General features: G+C 29.5%; 3 protein-coding genes and 1 pseudogene across 3 annotated transcripts; 2 read left to right on the top strand and 2 right to left on the bottom strand.

Moving 5' to 3' along the window:
* Nucleotides 1-284: 284 nt before the first annotated feature.
* LOC127121450 (transmembrane emp24 domain-containing protein p24delta7) lies at nucleotides 285-5,265 on the bottom strand. Its single transcript, XM_051051937.1, has 4 exons — nucleotides 4,994-5,265; nucleotides 4,694-4,909; nucleotides 688-764; nucleotides 285-595 (listed from the first exon to the last, which is right to left on the bottom strand). The coding sequence occupies exons 1-4, from the start codon at nucleotides 5,225-5,227 to the stop codon at nucleotides 451-453; spliced, it is 672 nt and encodes a 223-aa protein (XP_050907894.1). The 5' UTR covers nucleotides 5,228-5,265; the 3' UTR covers nucleotides 285-450.
* A 3,773-nt stretch (nucleotides 5,266-9,038) lies between these two features.
* Nucleotides 9,039-12,616, top strand: LOC127121449 (replication factor C subunit 2). Its single transcript, XM_051051936.1, has 5 exons — nucleotides 9,039-9,263; nucleotides 9,376-9,482; nucleotides 9,567-9,668; nucleotides 9,782-9,977; nucleotides 12,558-12,616. The coding sequence occupies exons 1-5, from the start codon at nucleotides 9,105-9,107 to the stop codon at nucleotides 12,579-12,581; spliced, it is 588 nt and encodes a 195-aa protein (XP_050907893.1). The 5' UTR covers nucleotides 9,039-9,104; the 3' UTR covers nucleotides 12,582-12,616.
* Nucleotides 12,617-12,683: 67 nt separating this feature from the next.
* LOC127123345 (equilibrative nucleotide transporter 3-like) lies at nucleotides 12,684-14,392 on the top strand (annotated as a pseudogene).
* Nucleotides 14,393-18,809: 4,417 nt separating this feature from the next.
* Nucleotides 18,810-20,286, bottom strand: LOC127121448 (transmembrane emp24 domain-containing protein p24delta8). Its single transcript, XM_051051935.1, has 4 exons — nucleotides 20,005-20,286; nucleotides 19,705-19,920; nucleotides 19,101-19,177; nucleotides 18,810-19,011 (listed from the first exon to the last, which is right to left on the bottom strand). Exons 1-4 carry the CDS (start codon nucleotides 20,236-20,238, stop codon nucleotides 18,867-18,869), a joined length of 672 nt encoding a protein of 223 aa, XP_050907892.1. The 5' UTR covers nucleotides 20,239-20,286; the 3' UTR covers nucleotides 18,810-18,866.
* Between the last annotated feature and the right edge of the window lie 1,821 nt (nucleotides 20,287-22,107).

Raw genomic sequence — 22,107 nt, 5'->3', positions numbered from 1 at the left:
TTCTCCGCAGGTTTTTGATCTTTCATTCATTTGGAACATTTTCTAAATCACTTATAAAAGTCGTATATGCCGAAGGGAGGCTGCAAAGGCATTTTGGAGATTGTTGCTTTTGCTAAAAAAAAGCTTTTTTTTCTTAGCAACATAGATCTAAATTTTTGCCGTAGCTACAATCTATCACACTGCCAATAACACCTATTTTCCTTATATTTCTTGTCCAAATTGTTATTTTTTAATTTTAATTTAAAATTTAAAATTTAAAATATCTAATTTAATAATATCAACAATTATGGAAAATGAGCTAGGTATTACGTACCAATACCCAACATATTATTTCTCATACTAATACAAAATACTTCATTTATGCTTGTCTAATACATTGAGACAAGTATATTTTATTGAGCACATAAGACAATTAAGATGTACAGTATAATTTATGAATAATCAAAAGAGTTATATAATTTTCTTTTTCCGAAGAAAAGCCCTCAAGTGCCATAGTTGTAACCCTGTTACTGAGAAGGTGACAAAATATGAAACGAAAATCCACAAGAACATTCTATTATCAGTTATCCAGTTGAGCTCCAACATTTCTGTATTTCTGAGGGAAAAAATGGAAAAAATAAAGTAAGAATCATAGGCCTAAAAATTGAATTAATAATTAAAAATAGACAAACAAATCTACACACTTACCGTTGGAGAAGATAAGACATCTCATCTTTAATAGATAATGCAGTTTCATGTAACATTTGTACCTCATATACCATTCTCTGTCAAATGTTAAGAAAATCAAATCAATCCATATTTTTTTTATGACACAAATTTTCACAAAGATTATGTCTATGTAATAATTATAAAATCTTGAAATAAAAAAATGAGATCCTATAATAAAATTATTACAATAATATAATATAACAGTAAAATTGGGTTGCATTAACAATGACAATATTACAATTTCTTAAACTCTATTGATTATACATTTAATTTAGTTTATGGATATGTGACACACAAAACTACTTAGGGTAAGGTTACCAAGACAATGTCTTAGACTTTTAAAAAATATAGAACTATACTTAACGAAAATGTTTAATAATTTATTTATTTTTTAAATTTTAAACTTAACAAAATCTTATAAAAAATAAAAATAAGTTGAATTTATTATCAATTAAAAACATATTAAATTAAATTAAAATGTTAGTTTATTAAATAATTTTGTATTCTAAAACATAAAAAAGAAAATTAGTTAAAAAAGGTTATTATATTAGTTAAATTAGTTAAAAAATGTTATTAGTATTTTTTTCTAAAATGTTATTAGAAACGTTGAAAATGATCCGTCCCTAAATTTACTTTAATGTCCAACACATTGGTGACTAGGAATGAGAATAGGTTGGGTCAAGTTAATCTTTGTCAAACTTAAGTTTTAAAAAAATTCAAAATTTAAGTCTAACATGTATCATTTCATAGACTTATTTTAAGGCTTGTAGCCCATCATATGCATATTTTTGTTAAGAATAATAAGTTAAATGTGAATTGAAGTCCCGTATTGCTTATAAATGTAACAACTTGAACATTTATAAGTGGGAGAATTCACATATTTATTAGGTTAAGATTTTAAATGAATATGTGATGTTTCTCTCACCTGTGTATCACTCTTAACTCAATGTTGATGACTAATAAATTAAAATATCAATGAGAATAAAGATTTAATTTTCATTGAGTAATTTGAGTTTACCTATAAACATAAATTTTGTGATACTACTTGTTTAAGAGAACTTATGAAAACAACTTATAACATATTTTTTAAACTTATTTTCATAAATTCTTTAAGATAACTAAGCTTTATTTTCATATTTTAATTCCAAGTATAAAATACAATATAAATATTATAAAGTTCTCCATGTTTATTTAAATAAGTCGACCTAAAAGACTTAAAAAGTTTTTTTATAGTCGGTGATCGGGACGTTTTAGCTAAATAGATTTATAAACAAGTCTAAATTTTTTCTATTTAAAAAAAATTGACCTAGTCTGGATCTGTATAGGTTAGACAATAGTCTCCTATTAATTGGTCTGACCTATTCTTATCCCTATTAATAAAACAATTTTATAATGGGTTGAAATTGTAAATTTGTACTCAAATGTCTTTTAAACTAGTTAGTTTGATTCTTAAATATCTTTTCATTATTCATATCAATTATTTATTTTTCGTTAATTAATTTAATTCATAAAATTTAAAATAAAAAAAAGAATTTGCAATTTGGTTATATTCAAAGAATACAATAATAAAAATATTGATAGATCAAATAATTATTTACTCATTCTATATTTGTATAATACATCCCCTCCTCCCAAAGTTCTATACAATATTATATATTAATAAAAGTTAAGAATATATATATATATATATATATATATATATATATATATATATATATATATATATATATATATATATATATATATATATATATATATATATATATATATATATCAAAATAAAATGTAATGATAATGATATATAATTTAAAAAGATAATTGAATAAAATAAAATCTATCAAACAAATATTATAAACAAAATGTTAAGATAATTAATTGTTTTTATCAAATTAAGGGGAGGGAAGGAAAGGGAGTGAAAGGATTTTAATTTGATTTAAAATATGAAAGAGGGTGAGAGGAATTTTAGTTAAAAATATATTTGATTCATATAGGAGATAATTTACTTTTTTTTATTCTTGTAATTTTTACTTTTCGTTTATAATTCAACACAAATATAAATGTTCAATCAGAGAATAAAATAAAAGATAATTCAAATACAAATTTATTAATAAAATATAAGTATTTAATTAGAGAACAAAATAAACAAATTTATACATATTAAAAGAAAAATGTAATGATAATGATATACAATTTAAAAAGATTATCGAATACAATAAAATCTAAAAAATATATTATAAAAAAATATGTTAAGATATTTAAAAAGTAACACAAACAATTAAAAATTAATAATAAATTTAAACACATCCAAATCCAATGAATAATAAAAGTAAAATATTAAAAAAAGTAAGAGAGATAATTTTAAAAAAAAAAAAATCTTAACATTTTAATAAATTAAGTTTATATGTAAATAGATAAATAAGAATAATATGTAATATAATTATTATAATTAATATAAAATACCTCCACTTTTCTCCAAATCTCTCAAAACTGGAGAAACAAAAAGTAGCTAAAAAAAAGGGTTTTGCTCCTTCCTCTTTCTAAAAATTGAACAAAATACATCTAATAATATTAAATATTTTCGCTTCTCCCCCTCCCCTCCATTTACCCGATCAAATGGACCCTTATAATTTGTTTGGTTGAGAGTTTTTAGAGAGAAGGGGAGAAAATATAAAACACCTCCCCTTTTCTCCACATCTCTCAAAATTGGAGAAGCAAAAATAGTTCAAAAAAGGATTTTGCTCCTTCCTCTTTCTAAAAATTGAACAAAATACATCTAATAATGTTAATATATTTTCACTTCTCCCCTTACCCTCCATTTACCCAATCAAACTTACCTTTATAATTTGTTTGGTTCAATGTTTTAAGAGAGAATCAAAATCCATTGTAGAATGGTTTTCTGTCCCTCAATGGATGCTAAAATTTATTATATTTAGGAAATTAATCTCAATTTTCTTTTATAAAAATTTTAATTTATCTCTAAACAAATATCGAATTTTTGGATTTTCTATCTTATTTCTCTTCTATTTTTTTTTTTATGTTGGGGTTTTATTTTTTCCGCCTAAAAACTTACTCCTACCTCAAAGTCAATCTCATATTATTATAATTATTTCTTAATTTTGATGTCACTTTTTAGTTATGTTAATAGGCTTTATATAATAACTTTTTTTAGATTTTATTATATTTGATAAAAAAAATAAAATTTTATATTATTATTTGTATGTTTTCATAAATATTTTATGATATTAGAGAATACTTATATTATTATGAACAGTAATTATGATAAAATTACAAAAATAAAAGAAAAATTAGTTTTAAAATATCTTACCTATCATCTCAACCAAACATATTTGTAATTAAAATGTTTTCCAAACTATTATATTTTCACAAAGAGATTAAATATATTTTAAAACTAATTTATTTTTTTATTCTTCTAATTTTTCATGATATTTACGTTCATAATTTAAAATTATTTCATTACCGAAATATAAGTATTCATTCAAAAAACATCATAAAATATTTTATAAAAATATAACAATAATATTATATAATTAAAATTATCAAATAAAATAAAATCAATATAAAATTATTATAAAAAAAATTTTAATAATTAAAAAGTAACATCAAATTTAAAAAATAAAATAAAATAAACTTAAACAAATTAATAAATTAAAAGATAAAGATAAAAAAAAGAGAGAGAAAGACAAAATTTGTATAAAATAGAATTTTGAACATTTTAATAATAAGTTAAATTATATTTAAATAAATAAATAAATAAAAATATGTAAATATGAAACACTTTCTTCCTCTCCCCGTTTCTCCCGTCCCCTTTCCTACCCTCATTTATTCCCAACCAAACCACTCCTTGATTCATCTTTGGATCGTTCATATTTTTCACTCTTCCCAATATTTTTATTTATTTTCTTCTCAATTTTAGTGTGCTACAAACTGCAAAATATTATATACACACAAAATTTGAAAAACTTACATCAATGTTGCTTCTCTTTGCAATATTGGGTCTACCCAATGTGGTGACACCACTTCTTATATCAAAATCAATAGACAGCGTCCCTTTAGAATCCTCAGTTGTACCCAAGAAACATATCACGTACTGTTCTGTCTCATCTGCCGTAAACGCAAACTGCCCTAATTGAATCTCATCTGCACGATAAAGTATTGCATTCGTAACTCCATGCGTAGACACCTAATCAACATCAACATTTAAATCACAAATAATAACTCAATAATCAACTTCACATATCTAGCATAATGTTTTTTGATTCAATACCTGAACACCGATAGTGTGGTTTGGTGGCAATGGTTGATCATTGTTTTGATTCACGATTGAGTAGTGTCCAACTACCATTGAATTCTTAATTAAATCTTCCGAGAAACATCTTGCGTCTTTACCATGTGATAATTCAAATCTGATGGATTGAACTGAATATGAAAATAGTACTATGGTTACAAGAAGAACAAAAGGGAGATAGGATTGTTGTGTGTTTAATCCAAACCTATTCATGATTGGTATTGAAAGGAGTGGAAGAAAGTTGAGGATTATTAGTATTAATTTATAGAAGTTATATAAGGTAAATGTGCAAAATTAGTGCCGACCTCTAAAGTAGGTGTTAAAACAATTTGTAGTAATAATTAAATATAATTGACTGAATATCAAATATTGACTACATCATATAATATTTATTTATAAATATTTTTTAAAGAAAAAGTATTAGAGAATTAACATAATGAGATTTTTTTTTTGATAAATGTATTTTCTAAAAGAGAAAAGAATTTTAAAAAAAAACTGAAAGTTTATTACTAGAACACAATTCAATTAAAAAAAGCTGAAGTGTTTTTTGTGAGACTTATTATATCATGTCTCTAGAAGGTAGATTTTATTTTGAATTTGATGAGTTAGTAAAGCAGCAGAATAAGATGTAAAGCATGAAATCATTTATTTATCTTTATAAAATATTATTTAAAATATAAAAAATCAAAATTAAATATTGTATATAAACAAAAAACATTAAATGATAAGTAATTTATTAAAACTAAAATATTTAAAAACAAAATTAAAATTAAAATTTTCAGAAATTTAATATTAATTTAATTTTTTTAAAATAAAATATACTTTTCATAGTTTTGTGGTAATATATAATATATAGGTTGAAATTGTCTTGTGATTTTCCTTTTTAAAAAAATTGATGTGGTAAACTTGCTTACGTGACAGATTTTTTATTTTATTTTTTATTTTTATTGAATTCCACATAGGATAATAATTATTATTTAATAACTTGAGTGATAAATAAAAAAAAGCAAAGACTTTCAAAAACTTATGCCACATTGTTGAATATTTTTAATATATATATATATATATATATATATATATATATATATATATATATATATATATATATATATATATATATATATATATATATATATATATATATATTATATATATATATATATATATATATATATATATATATATATATATATATATATATATTTCGTACGGTACGGAATTATATATTGCAAATATGAATTGCAATTATATATACTGCAGTAATGCAAAAAATATTTTAATTATTTATATAGTTAGTTTAAGAATAAATTTATATACTGGAAATATTAATAAATTTATTAAATAATTAGTTTATAAAATATTTTAATGATTATTACTTAAACTATTTAGTTTATTAAATAATTAATTTATAAAATATTTTAATTATTTAGTTGATTAAATAATTAGTTTATAAAATATTTCAATTATTTAATATTTCAACTATTAATATTTCAATTATTTAGTTTATTGAATAATTAGTTTATAAAATATTTCAATTATTTAGTTTATTAAATAATTAGTTTTTAAATATTTTAATTATTTAATATTTCAATTATTTAGTTTATTAAATAGTTTATTTTATTAATATTTAATAATATTGTGATAAATACTTATTTAAATAGTTGAAATACTTATTAAATACTTGAAATACTATTTAATGTTTCAAACATATCAATTACTATTTAATATTTTAATTAATAATAAAATAGTATATTAAATATTAATAATTGAAATATTAGATAGTTTATTAAATATTAATATATTAATTAGTATTTCAACAATATATTTAATGAATTAAACAAATGAATTAAATAGTAAATATTTTGTTTATGTAATATATAAATTTGTTGCAATGAATTAAACAAATGAGTTGGTTGGTCTAGTTAAGTACTATGATATTGATGTAATTGTCATGAGTTTAACTATTTTGGACATCACTTTTTAAACTTTGCATTTTAGGATTTAACATCAAAACAAAAATAAAAAAAATAAAAAAAAGTTGACGTGGAAACATTGGGTATTAAAAAAATGAAAAAAAAAAAGTATGTTATGTTAGCAACGTTAACCAATTCAGCATTTTTGTAACGGAATATTGACGTCGGGGACTAAAACAAAAAAGAATTCAACATATAAGAACTTACACAAAAAAAAAGATACAGAGATCAAAATAAAAAATACGTCAACTTACAGGGACCAAAGACTATTTAAGCATAATATATACTATTTTTGTTACATGTTGCTAAGTAAAGAGAAATAAAAATTAGATATTTTGATCAAATGAAGTGTGTTAAAGATGAAGAAGGTAAAGTCGTAGTTCATGAAAAAGATATAAACAATAGGTTGACGTATTTCTATAATTTATTTAATGAAGGATATGATATTTCATTGAACTCTAGCAAACTCAACATTAGAGAAGAGGATCAAAACTATAATTACTATTGTTGGATTCAGAAACATGAGATAAATGAAGGGTTGAAAACAATGAGTAATAGTAAGGTGGTTGGTCAGACAACATACCTATTGAAGTGTGAAAAGTTCTTAGAGATAGAGGTATTGAGTGGCTCACCAAACTCTTTAATGAAATTATGAGGTCAAAATACATGTCAAGTGAATGGAGAAGAAGCACTTTAGTTTCAATCTATAAGAACAATGAAGGTATATAAATTATGCAAATTATAAGAGGATTAAACTTATGAGTCATACCATGAAGCTATGGGAAAGAGTGATTGAACGGAGATTTAAAAAATAGACTCAAGTCACCAAAAATCAAATTGATTTTATGCGGAAATGTAGACCATGGAAGTGATTTATCTATTACAACGTGTGATGGAGTAGTATCGAATGGACCAAGACATGCACTTAATTTTTATTGACTTAGAGAAGGCGTATGATAGAGTGCCTAGAGAAATTTTATGGAAAGCTCTAGAGAAGAAAATGGTTAGAATTGCATATATTCGAGCTATCCAAGATATGTATAAAGGTGTATCGAATAGTGTTCAAACACAAGGTGATGAGACAAAGGATTTTCCCATTACAATTGCATCAAGGTTCAACCCTAAGCCCTTACCTTTTTACCTTAATTTTGGAATTACTCACGGAACACATACAAGAGTTAGCACTGAGATGCATGCTTTTTTTGCAGATGATATAGTCCTTCTTAGAGAGTCGAATGATGATTTAAATGAGAGGTTGGAAACTTGGAGATGAGCTTTAGAAACGCGTCATTTTCTCCTCGAGTTTAGCATCTGACAGATGATTATCCTAGATCTAGATAAAACAAGTAAATAGATAAAACAAGTAAACAAGGATAACATCGACATAGATTCATAAAATAGACCGTATACAACGCCATGATCAATAAAAATACATATTATCAAAGTAAACTTACATACAAAACCCCAACAAGAAAGGTACAAAGAGAAGAAGGAAGGTGAAGAAACATCCACCGTGATTTCCCAATGATAGAGGCGAATCCAATTCCAGATCTTCAAGATGCAACCCCTAATGTTGTTTCTAAACGCATCTATAAAGAATTGTGTTGATGGAAATGAGATTAAAAGTTTCCAAAACCATCCCTAAAAAATTTGTGTACAAATGAATATATATATATATATATATATATATATATATATATATATATATATATATATATATATATATATATATATCACTACGCCAAAAAGGTTTTTTAACAGCGCATCTTAGACAGCGCTTTTAAAAGAAAGCGCTGTCTAAGGTTAAAATAAAAATAAAACACGGAAAATGTTCTAAAAAAATAATGAAAGCGCTGTCTAAGGGGGGTCTTAGACAGCGCTTTTAGAAAGCGCTGTCTAAGACCCCCCCTTAGACAGCGCTTTTAGAAAGCGCTTTTAAATATAGACCTTAGTCAGCGCTTTTGAGAAAGCGCTGTTTAAAGTCTTTCAATTAAAAAATAAAATAAATTAGGAAGAGTATCCCTAAAAACTTTCCCACCTTAGAAATTAGAAATTCCCTCCAAGTTTGTCATATAGGGTTTGTCCGGGGTTTTGCTATTCGCATTCAGCATCACAGCATGGCATCGTCATCCTCAAGCAACAGCGCAAACTACGACGTACCGTGGGTTGAGAAGTACCGACCCAGCAAGGTCGTCGACATCGTCGGCAATGAAGACGACGTCTCCCGGCTCCAAGTCATCGCTCGTGACGGCAACATGCCCAACCTCATTTTATCAGTAAACCACTCATCCCCACTCTTCAATTCATCACACTCACTCATTCGTTTTCTCTCACTCTTTAGTTTTTCACTGTGCCCTAATTCCCAATTTTGTTATTGTCATTTTTTAGGGTCCTCCTGGAACTGGAAAAACCACTAGCATCCTCGCACTTGCGCACGAGCTTCTCGGTCCCAATTACAGAGAAGCTGTTCTTGAACTAAATGCTTCAGATGATAGGTATCGAATTTTCCCCTTATTGCACATGAAATAATGATGTTACAGTGTTTAACCAAGCTATTCACATTTTTTTTGCTGCTGTAGAGGAATAGATGTTGTGAGGAACAAGATCAAGATGTTTGCTCAAAAGAAAGTAACACTTCCTCCAGGCCGACACAAAGTTGTTATACTCGATGAAGCTGACAGGTCTATTTTATATTTTGGCGGTGATTTAATTCAATTAATGTTCTTACTTTATTCATTATTGTTTTCATTGGATTTTAGTTTTGTTGTAACATTTTTTTTTGGACTCGAATCAGTATGACATCTGGAGCACAGCAAGCTTTAAGAAGGACGATGGAGATATATTCTAATTCTACTCGTTTCGCGCTTGGTTGCAATACATCGTCTAAGATTATTGAGCCGATTCAGAGTAGGTGTGCAATTGTGAGATTTTCGCGACTATCTGATCAAGAGATACTTGGTCGTCTCATGGTTGTGGTTCAAGCTGAGAAGGTACCTCAACTTTTTATTTGTGTTGAATTACGGAATATTCTTGTTTGTTTGAGGAATATATGCATATGAATCGCCAATGTTATACCAGTCTAAAGTTTTTCCATGGCCTGAATTCTGACGATTTTATGGCTTATGAGGGATTTAGGATGTCTGACCTCCTGTACTATACTTTAAAGGTTTGTTTACTTGCAAAGATTTATCTGGCTAGCTATAACAGTTTACCTACTGTAAAGAGGCATTTCAGAATTGCCTTTTTAAAGTAAATACAAAAGTTCAAAATGTTTAGTAGTATTTGACCAGCTTCTTTTTCATCCTTTTGAGCTAGATTATGTGATGTCTAGTTTATTATCTATTTTTGCACGTGTAAATAGTAACTAAATTTTGTAAGGTGCATATGTTAGAACCCCAAATGAGAATTCTGGGCCAAATGGACCGTTACACAACAACCCTAAACCTAATATGCAGTGGGTTGAAGCTTGAAGAATAGGAAAGGGGAGAGTGGGATTGTCCGTGTGGCAGACAGTGTTGTTGATGGCGGTCCATGACGGAGAGGCAAAATCCTGCCATACCGGTCACTTTGCGGTGCCGTTATTGCGGAAAAACCTGCAATAGCAGCCGATATTTACCATTTTGGCGAGCCCAAAAACCGCCACGTAAATCCGCCATAGCGGCCATGGTGGGGAAATTTGATAACACTGGTGGCAGAGAGAGAAAGAGAGAGGCTAATGATGTAGTGGAATTCTGTTATAGGTGTGCTGAGTAGAGAGAGAGAGAGGCATGAAGAAAATTACTCAGCTGTTAAGGCAAGAGAGCATTGGTTTTCTGAAGGAGCATAGCTCTGTGGACAATAGGATCATTCTATTGATTTTCCTCTGATTTATAGAAATGATACACACTTGTTTTCCATTACTACTATATTTTCTTCCATTTACTGTTTCTGTAATCCGGGTTCACATCAAACTGGTATGACCTCCCGGATTCTTGAGGGGATCATCACTTTACAGGATCAAATACTAACACCAAAGTGGAAGCAGTATTAGATGCTCTAGAAAAGCAAATGATTGGCATCAGAATAGCTTAGAGAGAGATGCAGATGAAGCAAAATGAAAATAATGAGAACTTGGTCGCTGTGATTAAGGGTGTGTTTGTTTAATGGAATAAAATTATAATCCTGAGAATATGATTAAAGTCTTTCAAGATCAAGATATGGATCTGGCCAAATCAAGCCCATCAAGATCAAACTCAACAATATTTTGAAAGAGTCAACAACACTACTTCCCTCCATGCCTGCCGGAGATGACACATGCCACCGCGTCGTCCATCACTCCTGGCGGCGATGGCCACCAAAACCAACATTGGAGCTGCCAAAATCTCCATCTACTCATGCTCTACCCAAATCCCTAGTTAATTTGATGCAATTGGACCTCTAAATACCTAACCTAAACCAATCATCCCAAGAACCCTAACACGAAAATCTCCAATTAAATTCTATCCTCACTGATTCAAAGCCCCAGGGATGAGGACTTTGAATCCTCTCATCATCCTCTACATATTGGTAACCAAAATTTAAAGAAAAGCGACATTTTTCATAATTACCTTGCCGAAGTTGTTGACGGCGATGATGACCTTCCAGGTAATGTCTTTCAAAGCTTGTTCCTTGTATTGGTCGCACTTTCTTATTCTCCTTGATTCTTCTTCTTCTTCTGGATTCAAAACCTGAGTGAATTGAGTGCTTTGGTACTGTGTGGGAGAAGGTTAGCATAAGTGAAATTGAAGCTCTAATGATGAGCTTTAATAGCTTTGGGATCATGCGTGTAGTGTGGAAGAGGGAGAAAATTCAGAGAGGATTGCTTAGGAGCTTGAGGGAATGATGCCAAGCCCTTGCAATGATGATGGAGATGATGATATATATGCACTAGGTCTGGAATAGAATAGGTTTGGAATAAGTTAGGAGTTGGTTTGGAGTTAGTTGAGATGAACTTAGTGAGTTTATTCTATTAACTCACTGAGTTGGCAGTTAGTTTGATGAAGTTAGTTACTTAGGTTAGGATGATTCTATTAGTGGCTGGTTGTGGAAGGTTGACTTAAGTGACATTTGTTGTGAAGCTTGATTGATGACCTGTTGAACATGTTCCCTTTTTAATGCCAATTTGGTTAGTAACTTGAATTTAGGAAATGTTATGTTGTTATGTTGTTTTTTGTTCTTTGATGTAGTGTTATGTTAGGACCATTGTGCATTGCTGCAATACAAGTAAGTTTCAAGCATTGCAAGTTCACTGTGCTGGTTTGTAAAACCTGGTGCTGGCATGGCTTGATTACAGGCTTTGGTGGCTTGATGCAAGTTTGTTTGGCAATGGCTCCTATTTTACACATGTTGCAGGTTCAGCTCATGACTATGTCAATTGGCTACTATTACAGCTTGGTGTAGTTTCTGACTTATTGAAAAAACGCATACCTGCATTTGGCTTATGATTGTCGCATCAGTTTAGTCTGTAGATTGATTATGCTTGCCATGAGCTATGTTGAAACCTCCTGCCAGGCTAGAATTGGATGGTAACTAACATGAGCTTGTGGATGCAGGTTCATGATGGTTCTGTTGTATGATACAACATTGGCAAGCCCTGTAATTGATGCCCTACTCAGGTCATAATCACGATAGAATTGACGAGGATACTGAAAAAATTCCTTTGATATATTCAATTTTTGAACATTTTGTTGTTGTTGCTGCTGCAGTCTTTTCTTGCTGGTGAAGCAGCATCGGGCGCGCTGACATCCACTCTGAGGTTAATTACAAAAGTTGCATTTGAAAATTCTCAGGAGGGTCTTCACAAAGGAGCGAGTAAGTTCAACTCTTTAATAACTTTGCATCATTCATTATGTTTATTGTACTGACTTGCATATTACTCTATCAATGTGCTGATAATTTGTAATGATACTGCTTCTGCAGTTCTCTTCTTTTCTATATCAACATTCTTTGTGCTTCTTTGTGTTGTTCTCTATGGATTTGTGTATCCTAAATTACCAATTGTGAAGTACTATCGATCTAAAGCAGCATCTGAAGGGTCCAAAACGGTTTCTTCTGACCTTGCTGCAGCTGGCATCCGTTCGGTACTGCTTCTTTTGTTTTGCTTCTACTCATTTCAGTTTTCTTTTTCATGGAAATTCCTAACTTTTGCGATTTTATTTATTAGACTAATTTGTGTTTTTTCAGGAAACCGAAGAATCAAGACAGTTTGAGCGCAAAGAAAATAAAGAATTGTTACGGGAAAACATTGATTATGCACTTAATTTGTTTGTGATATATGGGTTGACATTGTCCATATTCCCTGGATTCTTATCAGAAGATACCGGAAAACACAGTTTAGGCACATGGTAAGTTCATTCAAAAGTTCACAACATTGTTTATCTACTTTGTATTTCTCATCCTTTGTTGTTTGTTCATTTTTAGGCATAAACCTGAGTAAATACAATATCATTATAGTAGATGAATATATCGAAAGTACAAATTAAATTATGAGTTTACATTCTGTTTATTACAGATATGCTCTTGTGTTAATTACAATGTACAATGTGTGGGATCTTATCGGAAGATACATTCCACTGATTAAAATCCTGAATTTGGAGTCGAGAAAATTGATCACTACCGCATCCATTTCTCGATTTTTATTTATTCCAGCATTTTATTTCACGGCTAAGTATGGTACTCAGGGTTGGATGATAATGTTGACATCTTTTCTGGGATTGTCAAATGGTTACCTCACTGTTTGTGTTCTCACTTCTGCACCCAAAGGTTACAAGGTGAAGGATCCTTTAAGAAACTATGACTTTATAAAGGTTCAGAGTTATTTAAATATTGATTTGTTAATACTTGTGTTGTTACTTTTGTAGGGACCTGAACAAAATGCCTTGGGAAATATCTTGGTATTGTTTATTCTTGGAGGTATTTTTGCTGGGTTAACACTTGACTGGTTGTGGTTAATAGGCAAAGGATGGTAAGATTTTGATCAAGCTAAATTATGGAAATCAGAGGCCTTACTCACAAACAAAATGCAGAATGGATAGGTTTTGATCAATCACGAAACAAAAGAAATTCAAGCTAAACCATGTATACATTTAGTGCATCAACATATTAAAGTCATGTGATAAATTGCAGAATGACAAGAAAACACAAACAATTATCCTTCCCCCAAAAACTTGGTATATGTAAAACATCTCTCTCCCACTGAGTGCCTGGTAAAATTGTGTAATGTAAGTCTTAAAACGAGTGGTGTCAATTCATGATAAAGCTCAATGTTTGTTCATAAATTTGTGTAATTAATGTGTACATTTGTAGTATATGTTATGACTTGTAAATGTGTACATAAATTTGTATATATTTTGATACATTTAAGGCAAAATTGGTTTGAATTGGTATATATATATATATTTGTTAGCCAAAAATTGGTAGAAAAAAGGCCAAAATGGCATATATAAAATGTGATAATTGTCTGTCAAAATCTGGTTGAAAACAGGTAGAAATTCTGGTTTATAAACCTGGAAAAAATGTGGTTTAAAACAAAAGCTTCAAAAATTTTCGTATACCTTAGACAGCGCTTTTGTAAAAAGCGCTGTCTAAGGGGGGGATTAGAAAGCGCTTTAGGCAAAAGCGCTGTCTAAGGGGGGGGGGGCTTAGACAGCGCTTTTTGAAAAGCGCTGTCTAAGGTATACCTAAAAAAATTAAAATAGGAGGGTCTTAGAAAGCGCTTTTGGCCAAAGCGCTGTCTAAGGGGGTGGGGCTTAGACAGCGCTTTTCAAAAGCGTTGTCTAAGGTATACCTAAAAAATTTAAAATAAGAGGGTCTTATAAAGCGCTTTTGGCCAAAGCGCTGTCTAGGGGGGGGGGGCTTAGACAGCGCTTTTAAGATTTCAAAAAGCGCTGTCTAAACCTTTAGCAGCGGAGGTTTAGACAGCGCTGTCTAAGGCTAAAAAAAGCGCTGTCTAAGGTCTTGTTTGTTGTAGTGTGTATATATATATATATATATATATATATATATATATATATATATATATATATATATATATATATATATATATATATATATATATATATATATATATATATATGGGCTGAAAAAGTGAAATCGCGTTAAGCACAAGCAGAGCTCGCTTAGCGTGATCAGCAAAAATACACTTAAATTGGCTTGATTCACGTTAAGCGCACTCCCTAGCGCAAATTTCCAAAATTCTCCCTATCCCTCTTTCTTTAAGCGCGCTAGGACCACACTAAGCCCAAGTAGGAAAATTTGGAATCTTCAAAAATGTTATTTTAGTCTTGCTTTGTGCCATTGATCCCAATGCTTCAATTATGAATAAAAACTTTCAAAAAAAGATGAAAACTATCAAATTAAGCAATATTTACATGATAACATAAATTATACAATATATACGCAAAAGTTGAGATTTACGCAAGAAAATCAATTGAAACAAGTCAATAAGTACCAATTATTCACACACAAAATTACCACAATTTAGCACTTATCAGTTATCAGAGCAACGGTCATGAGGCTTCGTGTTTTGCTACAAACAGACAACTAATTCATATGTCTTGCAAGGTAACAAGGTGTTTTGTGATGGTTTAGAAAAGGATGTAGTTGGGAAAGTTTGGAAAGAAATTTTGGAACGAGGGAATACGAGTGAGGTAATAGGGGAGGTATATGAAGATGCAATCAGAAAGATGGAAGCAAGAGATAGAGAAGGAAAATTCAAAAGGGAGGCAAGGAAATCAAAATAATATAGTGATATATAACATCAGAGGGTGCGAAAACTAAAAAAAAGACTCAATCACATATTAAAAAGGAAAGGCGAACATATGCTTTCTAGGGGGGGGGGGATCATAGGAAGTTAACATTGATATAGTTGCAAAGTTATTGTGAGACAGGGAATTTAAGTGGATGACTAAGGGAGCACAAGGTTTATTAGGAGGTACAATAATCATGTGGAGAGCGAGACCAATTATACCATAATTCAACTTTAAAGGAGAATGTTTTGTTGGAGTATGCATATTACACAAAGGAAAAGTATGTTATTTTGTCAATGTTTATTCTTCATGTCCGATAGGAAAAAAAAAAGATAATTGTGGGGGGATTAATAAAGATAAAATAGAAATTGGGGAAAGGGGATTGGTGTGTGGGAGGTGATTTTAATGTTGTAAGAAATGTGATGGAAATGGTAGGTTCAATTAGTCAATAAAGGGCATGAGAGATGCGAGACTTCAATGAATTCTTGACTTATTGAAACTGGTAAATGTCCAAACATTTGGAAATAGGTCCACTTGGTTGATATGCCACAAGTATACGACTATATCAAGTGGTATAAAAAGATATCGTATCCACAAAGACCAAACATTCAAGTACCATTTTCTATTATTTTTGGTGTAAAGCTAAGACTATACGAAATTGAGTTTTTGTTTGCGAAAAGGAAAATAGTTTGATTTTACTCAATATTAAAACAAAATGCCATAACAATGATTTTTATCTACTGACTTTACTCATACGAGTTGTTGCATTTAATTATAACGAGAATGATATTTTTCGTAGAAAATACTAAAATTAGGGGTAACTTCCACTTTTGTCGGCACGTTACCGGACTCTAAACCTGCAACCACTTACTTTCACAAGTCGAATTTGTGAGTTTAAATATCTCTTTCAAAATACAGTAGTTTGTTGATTAACTTATAGACGCTTTCACAATCTAAAAATAAAAAATATTAATTTCTAAGTCGGATATTATTTTCGCCCTTTCAGCGCGTAAACGATATCTCGACGCTCATACTTTTGTAGCGAACTCTCCTTCTCAAAAATAGAAATTGCAAAACAAAAATTGCATTCTCGTTACAGTTAAATATAAGGTTAAATATACGACACCCCCTTGCAATGTTAATGAGTTTCAATTTATCCCCTGTAAAAGAATTTTTTTTATCCCCCTTTGTAATGTGAAGATTCACTATATATGGCCTCTTTGTGCACTATTTTTTACTATCTGCTGACGTGGATTTTAAAAATAAATAAATAAATTAAATTACACATATACACGCCACATTAGCAAACAGTGCACACATGGGTCAAAAGCAAAGAATCTTCACATTACAATGGGGAATCAAAAAATATTCTTTTATTGATAAATCAAAATCGCTAACATTACAAGGGGTGTCGTATATTTAATCTTTAAATATATATACAATTCGCATGAGTTATATTGGTATGATAGTCGTCATGTTTCGGACTATAAATAAATTACTCAGACATGATAAACAGAAAAATAACACATGCATATAATGAATTCATCATAAAATCAGTCAAAATGGAACTTGTAAATGATATAAATGTTTATGAAATTAAAGGTGCTATGAAGGGAGACTTTGATCCAAGAGTACAACAATGATCCAATGAAAGTGCAACAGAGAAATAGAAGATAGCGACAATGATAGAAAGCTTCAAATTTTGCATAAAACTATAATGAAAATCTAGAGTAATTCAGTACAAATGTGCTTGGGTGCTTTTCCTATGAGTTATGGCCCTATTTGTACATATTTTTGCATTCCAAATACTTAAGAAATTGTGCAGAATCAAGAGAGAATGGTCGAGAAAAAGGCTGAAACAAATTGAGAAAGTGGAGAAAAACAGGGACTATAGTAGATTACGAGCATCATCCTAGATGAAGGTTTTCCCTTCATCTTTTGTAAATTTAGTTTCAGGGCCCATGATGGGCGTCATTTGTAATGACAACCTTCCTGTCATAGGTCATAGGTTCTTCAGCGTTGGCTTCTCTGTTTGTTTTTTAGCCATGACGACCGGCTCCTCGGGGCGTGATATGCGTCATGCCTACCCATCATGAAACCTTATTCTTTTTTTATTATTATTTTTCATTTGTTCCTTCTATAGTCGTTTCCAATCGCCATATACTCGAAACACAATGAAAACAGCCAGTATTGCAATAAAAGGAATATAAAACGATATTAAAAACACTAAAATTAAGCTAAAAAACATGGTGAAATGCTTGTTATCATTGATATAATGTTAGAATGCAACAAAAAAAAAGTAGACTGGATATATTATTGTTATCAGAAGATGTGATTGGCAATTAGAAGGTAGTGGGTCGGGAGGTAAGGCACAATGATGTTTCAGATCATAGCCCAATATGGATAAAGTCCAATAAAAAGGATTAGGGTCCAAAACCCTTTAGATTGAATACATGGTGATTTTATAACAAAGATTTCCTCTAATTTGTAGAAAAGAAATGGAAAAACGTTGATGTAAAAGGCAAACAGTCTAATGTTTTAAAGGAACAACTCAAAATACTAAGAACAAAGTTAAGAGATTTGAACATGGAGGTTTGTTGGTGGTTAAACTTAAAGGTGGAAGAGACAATTAAGGAATTAAATGATATAGATGCAAAATTGAGTACAACTAATGAACAAAATGAGGAAGTGATAGAAAGAAAAAGAGTGCATTCAGTAAGGTATGGAGAAACTTTCAATACAAGGAAAGTTTAATTAGACAAAAGTCGTGGCATAACGGGGTAAGAGAAGGGGATCAAAACACTATATATTTCCATGCAGTATGTCTATACAAGACTGCATCAGTTGTTTTGCAAAACAACTAAACACAAACTTCTAAGAGAAGCACCAAAAGTGCATAACAATTATATAATCTACCATCTACAAAACACAAACTTCTAAGAAAAGCACCAAAAACACGTAAAATTATATAATCAAAGATAAAACACTCGATCTTCTATTGGTTTAGATAGAATATAACATTTTGAACTCAATAAAAAAAAATATGAGTTTGCACTTGATTTATCCAAAAACCAGTATTAATAAACCTAAAAACTCATTGAGAAGGTGACAAAACTATATGAGTTTCTTTTTCCGAAAAAAGGTCTTCAAATGCCATCGCTGAAATCCGGTTATTGAGAAGGTGATAAAAAATGAAACAAAAATCCACAGGAACATTCTATACTCGGTAATCCAGTTAAGCTCTATCATTTCTCTATTTCTGAAAGGAATTTTGTTGGTAAACTAAAGTAAGAATCATATCACTAAAAGTTGGATTAAAAATAAACAAATAAACAGAAAAATAATTACCGTTGCAGAAGATAAGACATCTCCTCATGTATGGATAATGCAGTTTCATGTAAAATTTGTATCTCACGTGCCATTCCCTGTCACATTTTAAAGAAATCAAACAACCCATTGAATTATATATATATATATATATATATATATATATATATATATATATATATATATATATATATATATATATATATATATATATATATATATATATATATATATATATATATATATATATGCCAACATATATTAACATATTATATGATTTATTATTTTTATTATTAAACTTTAATTTGCCTTTATTAAAAAATAGGCTTTAACTTTTATAATAATGTCCAATTAGATCTTCTATTGTTTTAGATATTTGATAATATAATTTCTAGAAAAACATATAAATATATAATATATAAATGGTATGACGTGATTGAATGTATACATAAAATTATTTTATACTATTATTTCATTCAATTAATTTTTTAGATTCCACAACTAATACCTTTTTCGTGGTGCAAAAATTATAATAAAACATACAATATCAACATAGTAAAATTGATTAATTGATAAAGTAATATTACTTTATGTAAATATTACACTAAAAAATTGAGAAACTTACATCAATTTGACTTCTCTTTAAAACATTGAGCCGATCCAAGATTTTGACTCCAGTTTTCATATCAAAGTCAATAGACAATGTCACTTTGGGATCATCAGTTGTATCCATAAAACATATAAAGTATTGTCCACTTATATATGCTGTAAATGAGAATTGCCCTAATTGAATATTCTCTGCAAAATGAAATACTTCTGGCCTATCTCCATGAGTAGACACCTATAATCAACATCAACAATTAAATCACAAATAATAACCCAATAATCAAATTTACATAGTTAGCATTAATTTTTAAATGAATACCTGAACAGTGATAGTGTGGTTGGGGGGTAAAGGTTGATTCTTGTCATGATTGACGATTGAGTACTTTCCAACTACCATCGTATTCTTGTTTATTTCTTCGGTGAAGCATCTTGCAGATTTACCATATGGTAATTCAAATCTCATGGATTGAGCTGAATATGAAAATAGTCCCATTGATATAAGAAGAAGAAAAATAAAATAGGATTGGTGTGTGTTTAATCCAAACATATTCATGATTGGTATTGAAAGGAGAAATTGAAAGACAATCAAATTGTGGTGGTGTTTGGTGAGGAGTATTACTATTAATACTATTAATTTATAGAAGATTTATAAGGTAGGTTCAAAATCAATCAAACCTCTAAGATATGTGTTAAAAAAATTTACTAATAAAATAAATGTAATTGAATACATTGAATATTGAATGCATCTAATAATAGTTAATGGTGAATAATTTTGGATAAAAATATATAGAAAATTAAGATAATGCTTAGAGGAGATAAAATAATATTACTTTTCTAAAATAATTTTATTTTTAAATAAAAAAATTTATAAATAGGTCAATTTTTTTCTAAAAACTAGACAATTTTTTAGAGAAAATAAATTTTATATATTGTATTTTTATTTAATTTATATGATTATTTGATTTATTTCTATTAACGATTAAGATTTGGTATAAAATGACAGGTGTCAAATATACTATTATGACACCTCTGCTAACTCTTCACCACATATCAGTCTAACAAAATTCACCATTGAACTGAAAACAATTTTCATATAGATCATTTCTATAAAATTTAACATCAATTGAAAATTATTTAATATGTCAACGAGGTGCATAAAAATTAATCTCTTACAAAATTTTAATAAAATCGTTAATTTTGATCATTCTTTTTAATATATCAAATAATTTAGCATATGGTAATTAAAATTATATATATATATATATATATGAAGAGGAATACATAAAAACAAACCAAAGAATATGGGTCTCCGCTCAATCTCTATGAACTTGACACGAAAAGTGTCTAATAAGACCAAAATCCAAAAAAATAAGAAAACCAAGAATCTCAAAATTAGATAAAAGTGCCACCCCTAGATAAAAGTTTCTCTCTCAAAAAGATCAGTACAGCTCCACAAACAAGCAAAGAAAACTAAAAACCACCTGATAAACAACCAAAGATTTGAATTCTAATAGTCCACATAATAATGCCTAAGATGGAGTATTTAATTAAGAAGACGAATCAAAGTTTCTTGTGTCCGATGACTCAAATATTACATCATATTCCTCAAATACTTGCATAGATTTATCAAGGAAATTTTTCTATTCAAACAATAATCAAATTGAATTCAACAATAATTGATTTCATCTGTTGGAGAGAGAAGTTCTCCCTTCTCTCTAGCTTTCTCAACTCTTTTATAGGGTTTCAATCATTTCTCTATGGCGAGATCCAAAGGCAATTATGGAGATGAAGAATGGATCAAGGTTTATGGAGATGAAGAATGGATCAAGGTTTCTTATCATAAACTGACATGAAAGAGATGGGATGTAAAAAGTAGGTTCAAGCGGAAGATTGATAAGGAGTCTACTACTATTTTCTTTATAGAGTTTTCTGATCATTTGAGGGCAAGAGATTTGTACCAGTTATTCAAAAAGTTCGGTGAGATTAATGAGGTCGTCATTCCACCAAAGATGGACAAGAGAGGAAGGAAATACATATTTGTTCGTTTCTATGAGGTTAGAGATGAAAGAAGTTTGATCCTGAAACTAGACAACTTGTTGATAGAAGGGAGGAAGTTGTATGTGAATCTTCCAATATTTCATAGAGCGTTTGAAGGAGTGTTTTCTTCTGACAAAATATTTTTAAGAAGGGTACGTGAGGAGGAACCAAGAAAGAAGATCAATGAGAAGTTTCGTTCTTTGAGAAACAGTACAAGGACAACAAAGTTCAGTCCCAGTTTCAGAGAGGGACCACATATGCAGATGTTACTCGCAACCCAACCAAACAACATCATAATGTTACTTTTTCTTCCAAGACTTCTCAAAAGCTTGTTTATGAGGTTGGTAAGGAGGAAGTGAAGAGGTTTAAGAAAGCGTATGTAAGG

Source organism: Lathyrus oleraceus, chromosome 2 (assembly GCF_024323335.1).
Source record: "Lathyrus oleraceus cultivar Zhongwan6 chromosome 2, CAAS_Psat_ZW6_1.0, whole genome shotgun sequence".
Classification (NCBI taxonomy): domain Eukaryota; kingdom Viridiplantae; phylum Streptophyta; class Magnoliopsida; order Fabales; family Fabaceae; genus Lathyrus; species Lathyrus oleraceus.
Note: the sequence above shows the minus strand (reverse complement) of the source record. Positions and strands in the feature narration are given on the sequence as shown.

Excerpts from the sequence above, each read along its gene's own strand:
- LOC127121450 (XM_051051937.1), bottom strand. The coding sequence starts at position 5,227 with ATGAATAGGTTTGGATTAAACACACAACAATCCTATCTCCCTTTTGTT. Across the intron at positions 4,910-4,993 it reads ACCACACTATCGGTGTTCAG|GTGTCTACGCATGGAGTTAC; the intron begins GTATTGAATCAA and ends GATGTTGATTAG. Across the intron at positions 596-687 it reads ATGTCTTATCTTCTCCAACG|AAATACAGAAATGTTGGAGC; the intron begins GTAAGTGTGTAG and ends TTTTTCCCTCAG.
- LOC127121449 (XM_051051936.1), top strand. The coding sequence starts at position 9,105 with ATGGCATCGTCATCCTCAAGCAACAGCGCAAACTACGACGTACCGTGG. Across the intron at positions 9,264-9,375 it reads TGCCCAACCTCATTTTATCA|GGTCCTCCTGGAACTGGAAA; the intron begins GTAAACCACTCA and ends GTCATTTTTTAG. Across the intron at positions 9,483-9,566 it reads CTAAATGCTTCAGATGATAG|AGGAATAGATGTTGTGAGGA; the intron begins GTATCGAATTTT and ends TTGCTGCTGTAG.
- LOC127121448 (XM_051051935.1), bottom strand. The coding sequence starts at position 20,238 with ATGAATATGTTTGGATTAAACACACACCAATCCTATTTTATTTTTCTT. Across the intron at positions 19,921-20,004 it reads ACCACACTATCACTGTTCAG|GTGTCTACTCATGGAGATAG; the intron begins GTATTCATTTAA and ends TGTTGATTATAG. Across the intron at positions 19,178-19,704 it reads TAAAGAGAAGTCAAATTGAT|GGAATGGCACGTGAGATACA; the intron begins GTAAGTTTCTCA and ends AAAATGTGACAG.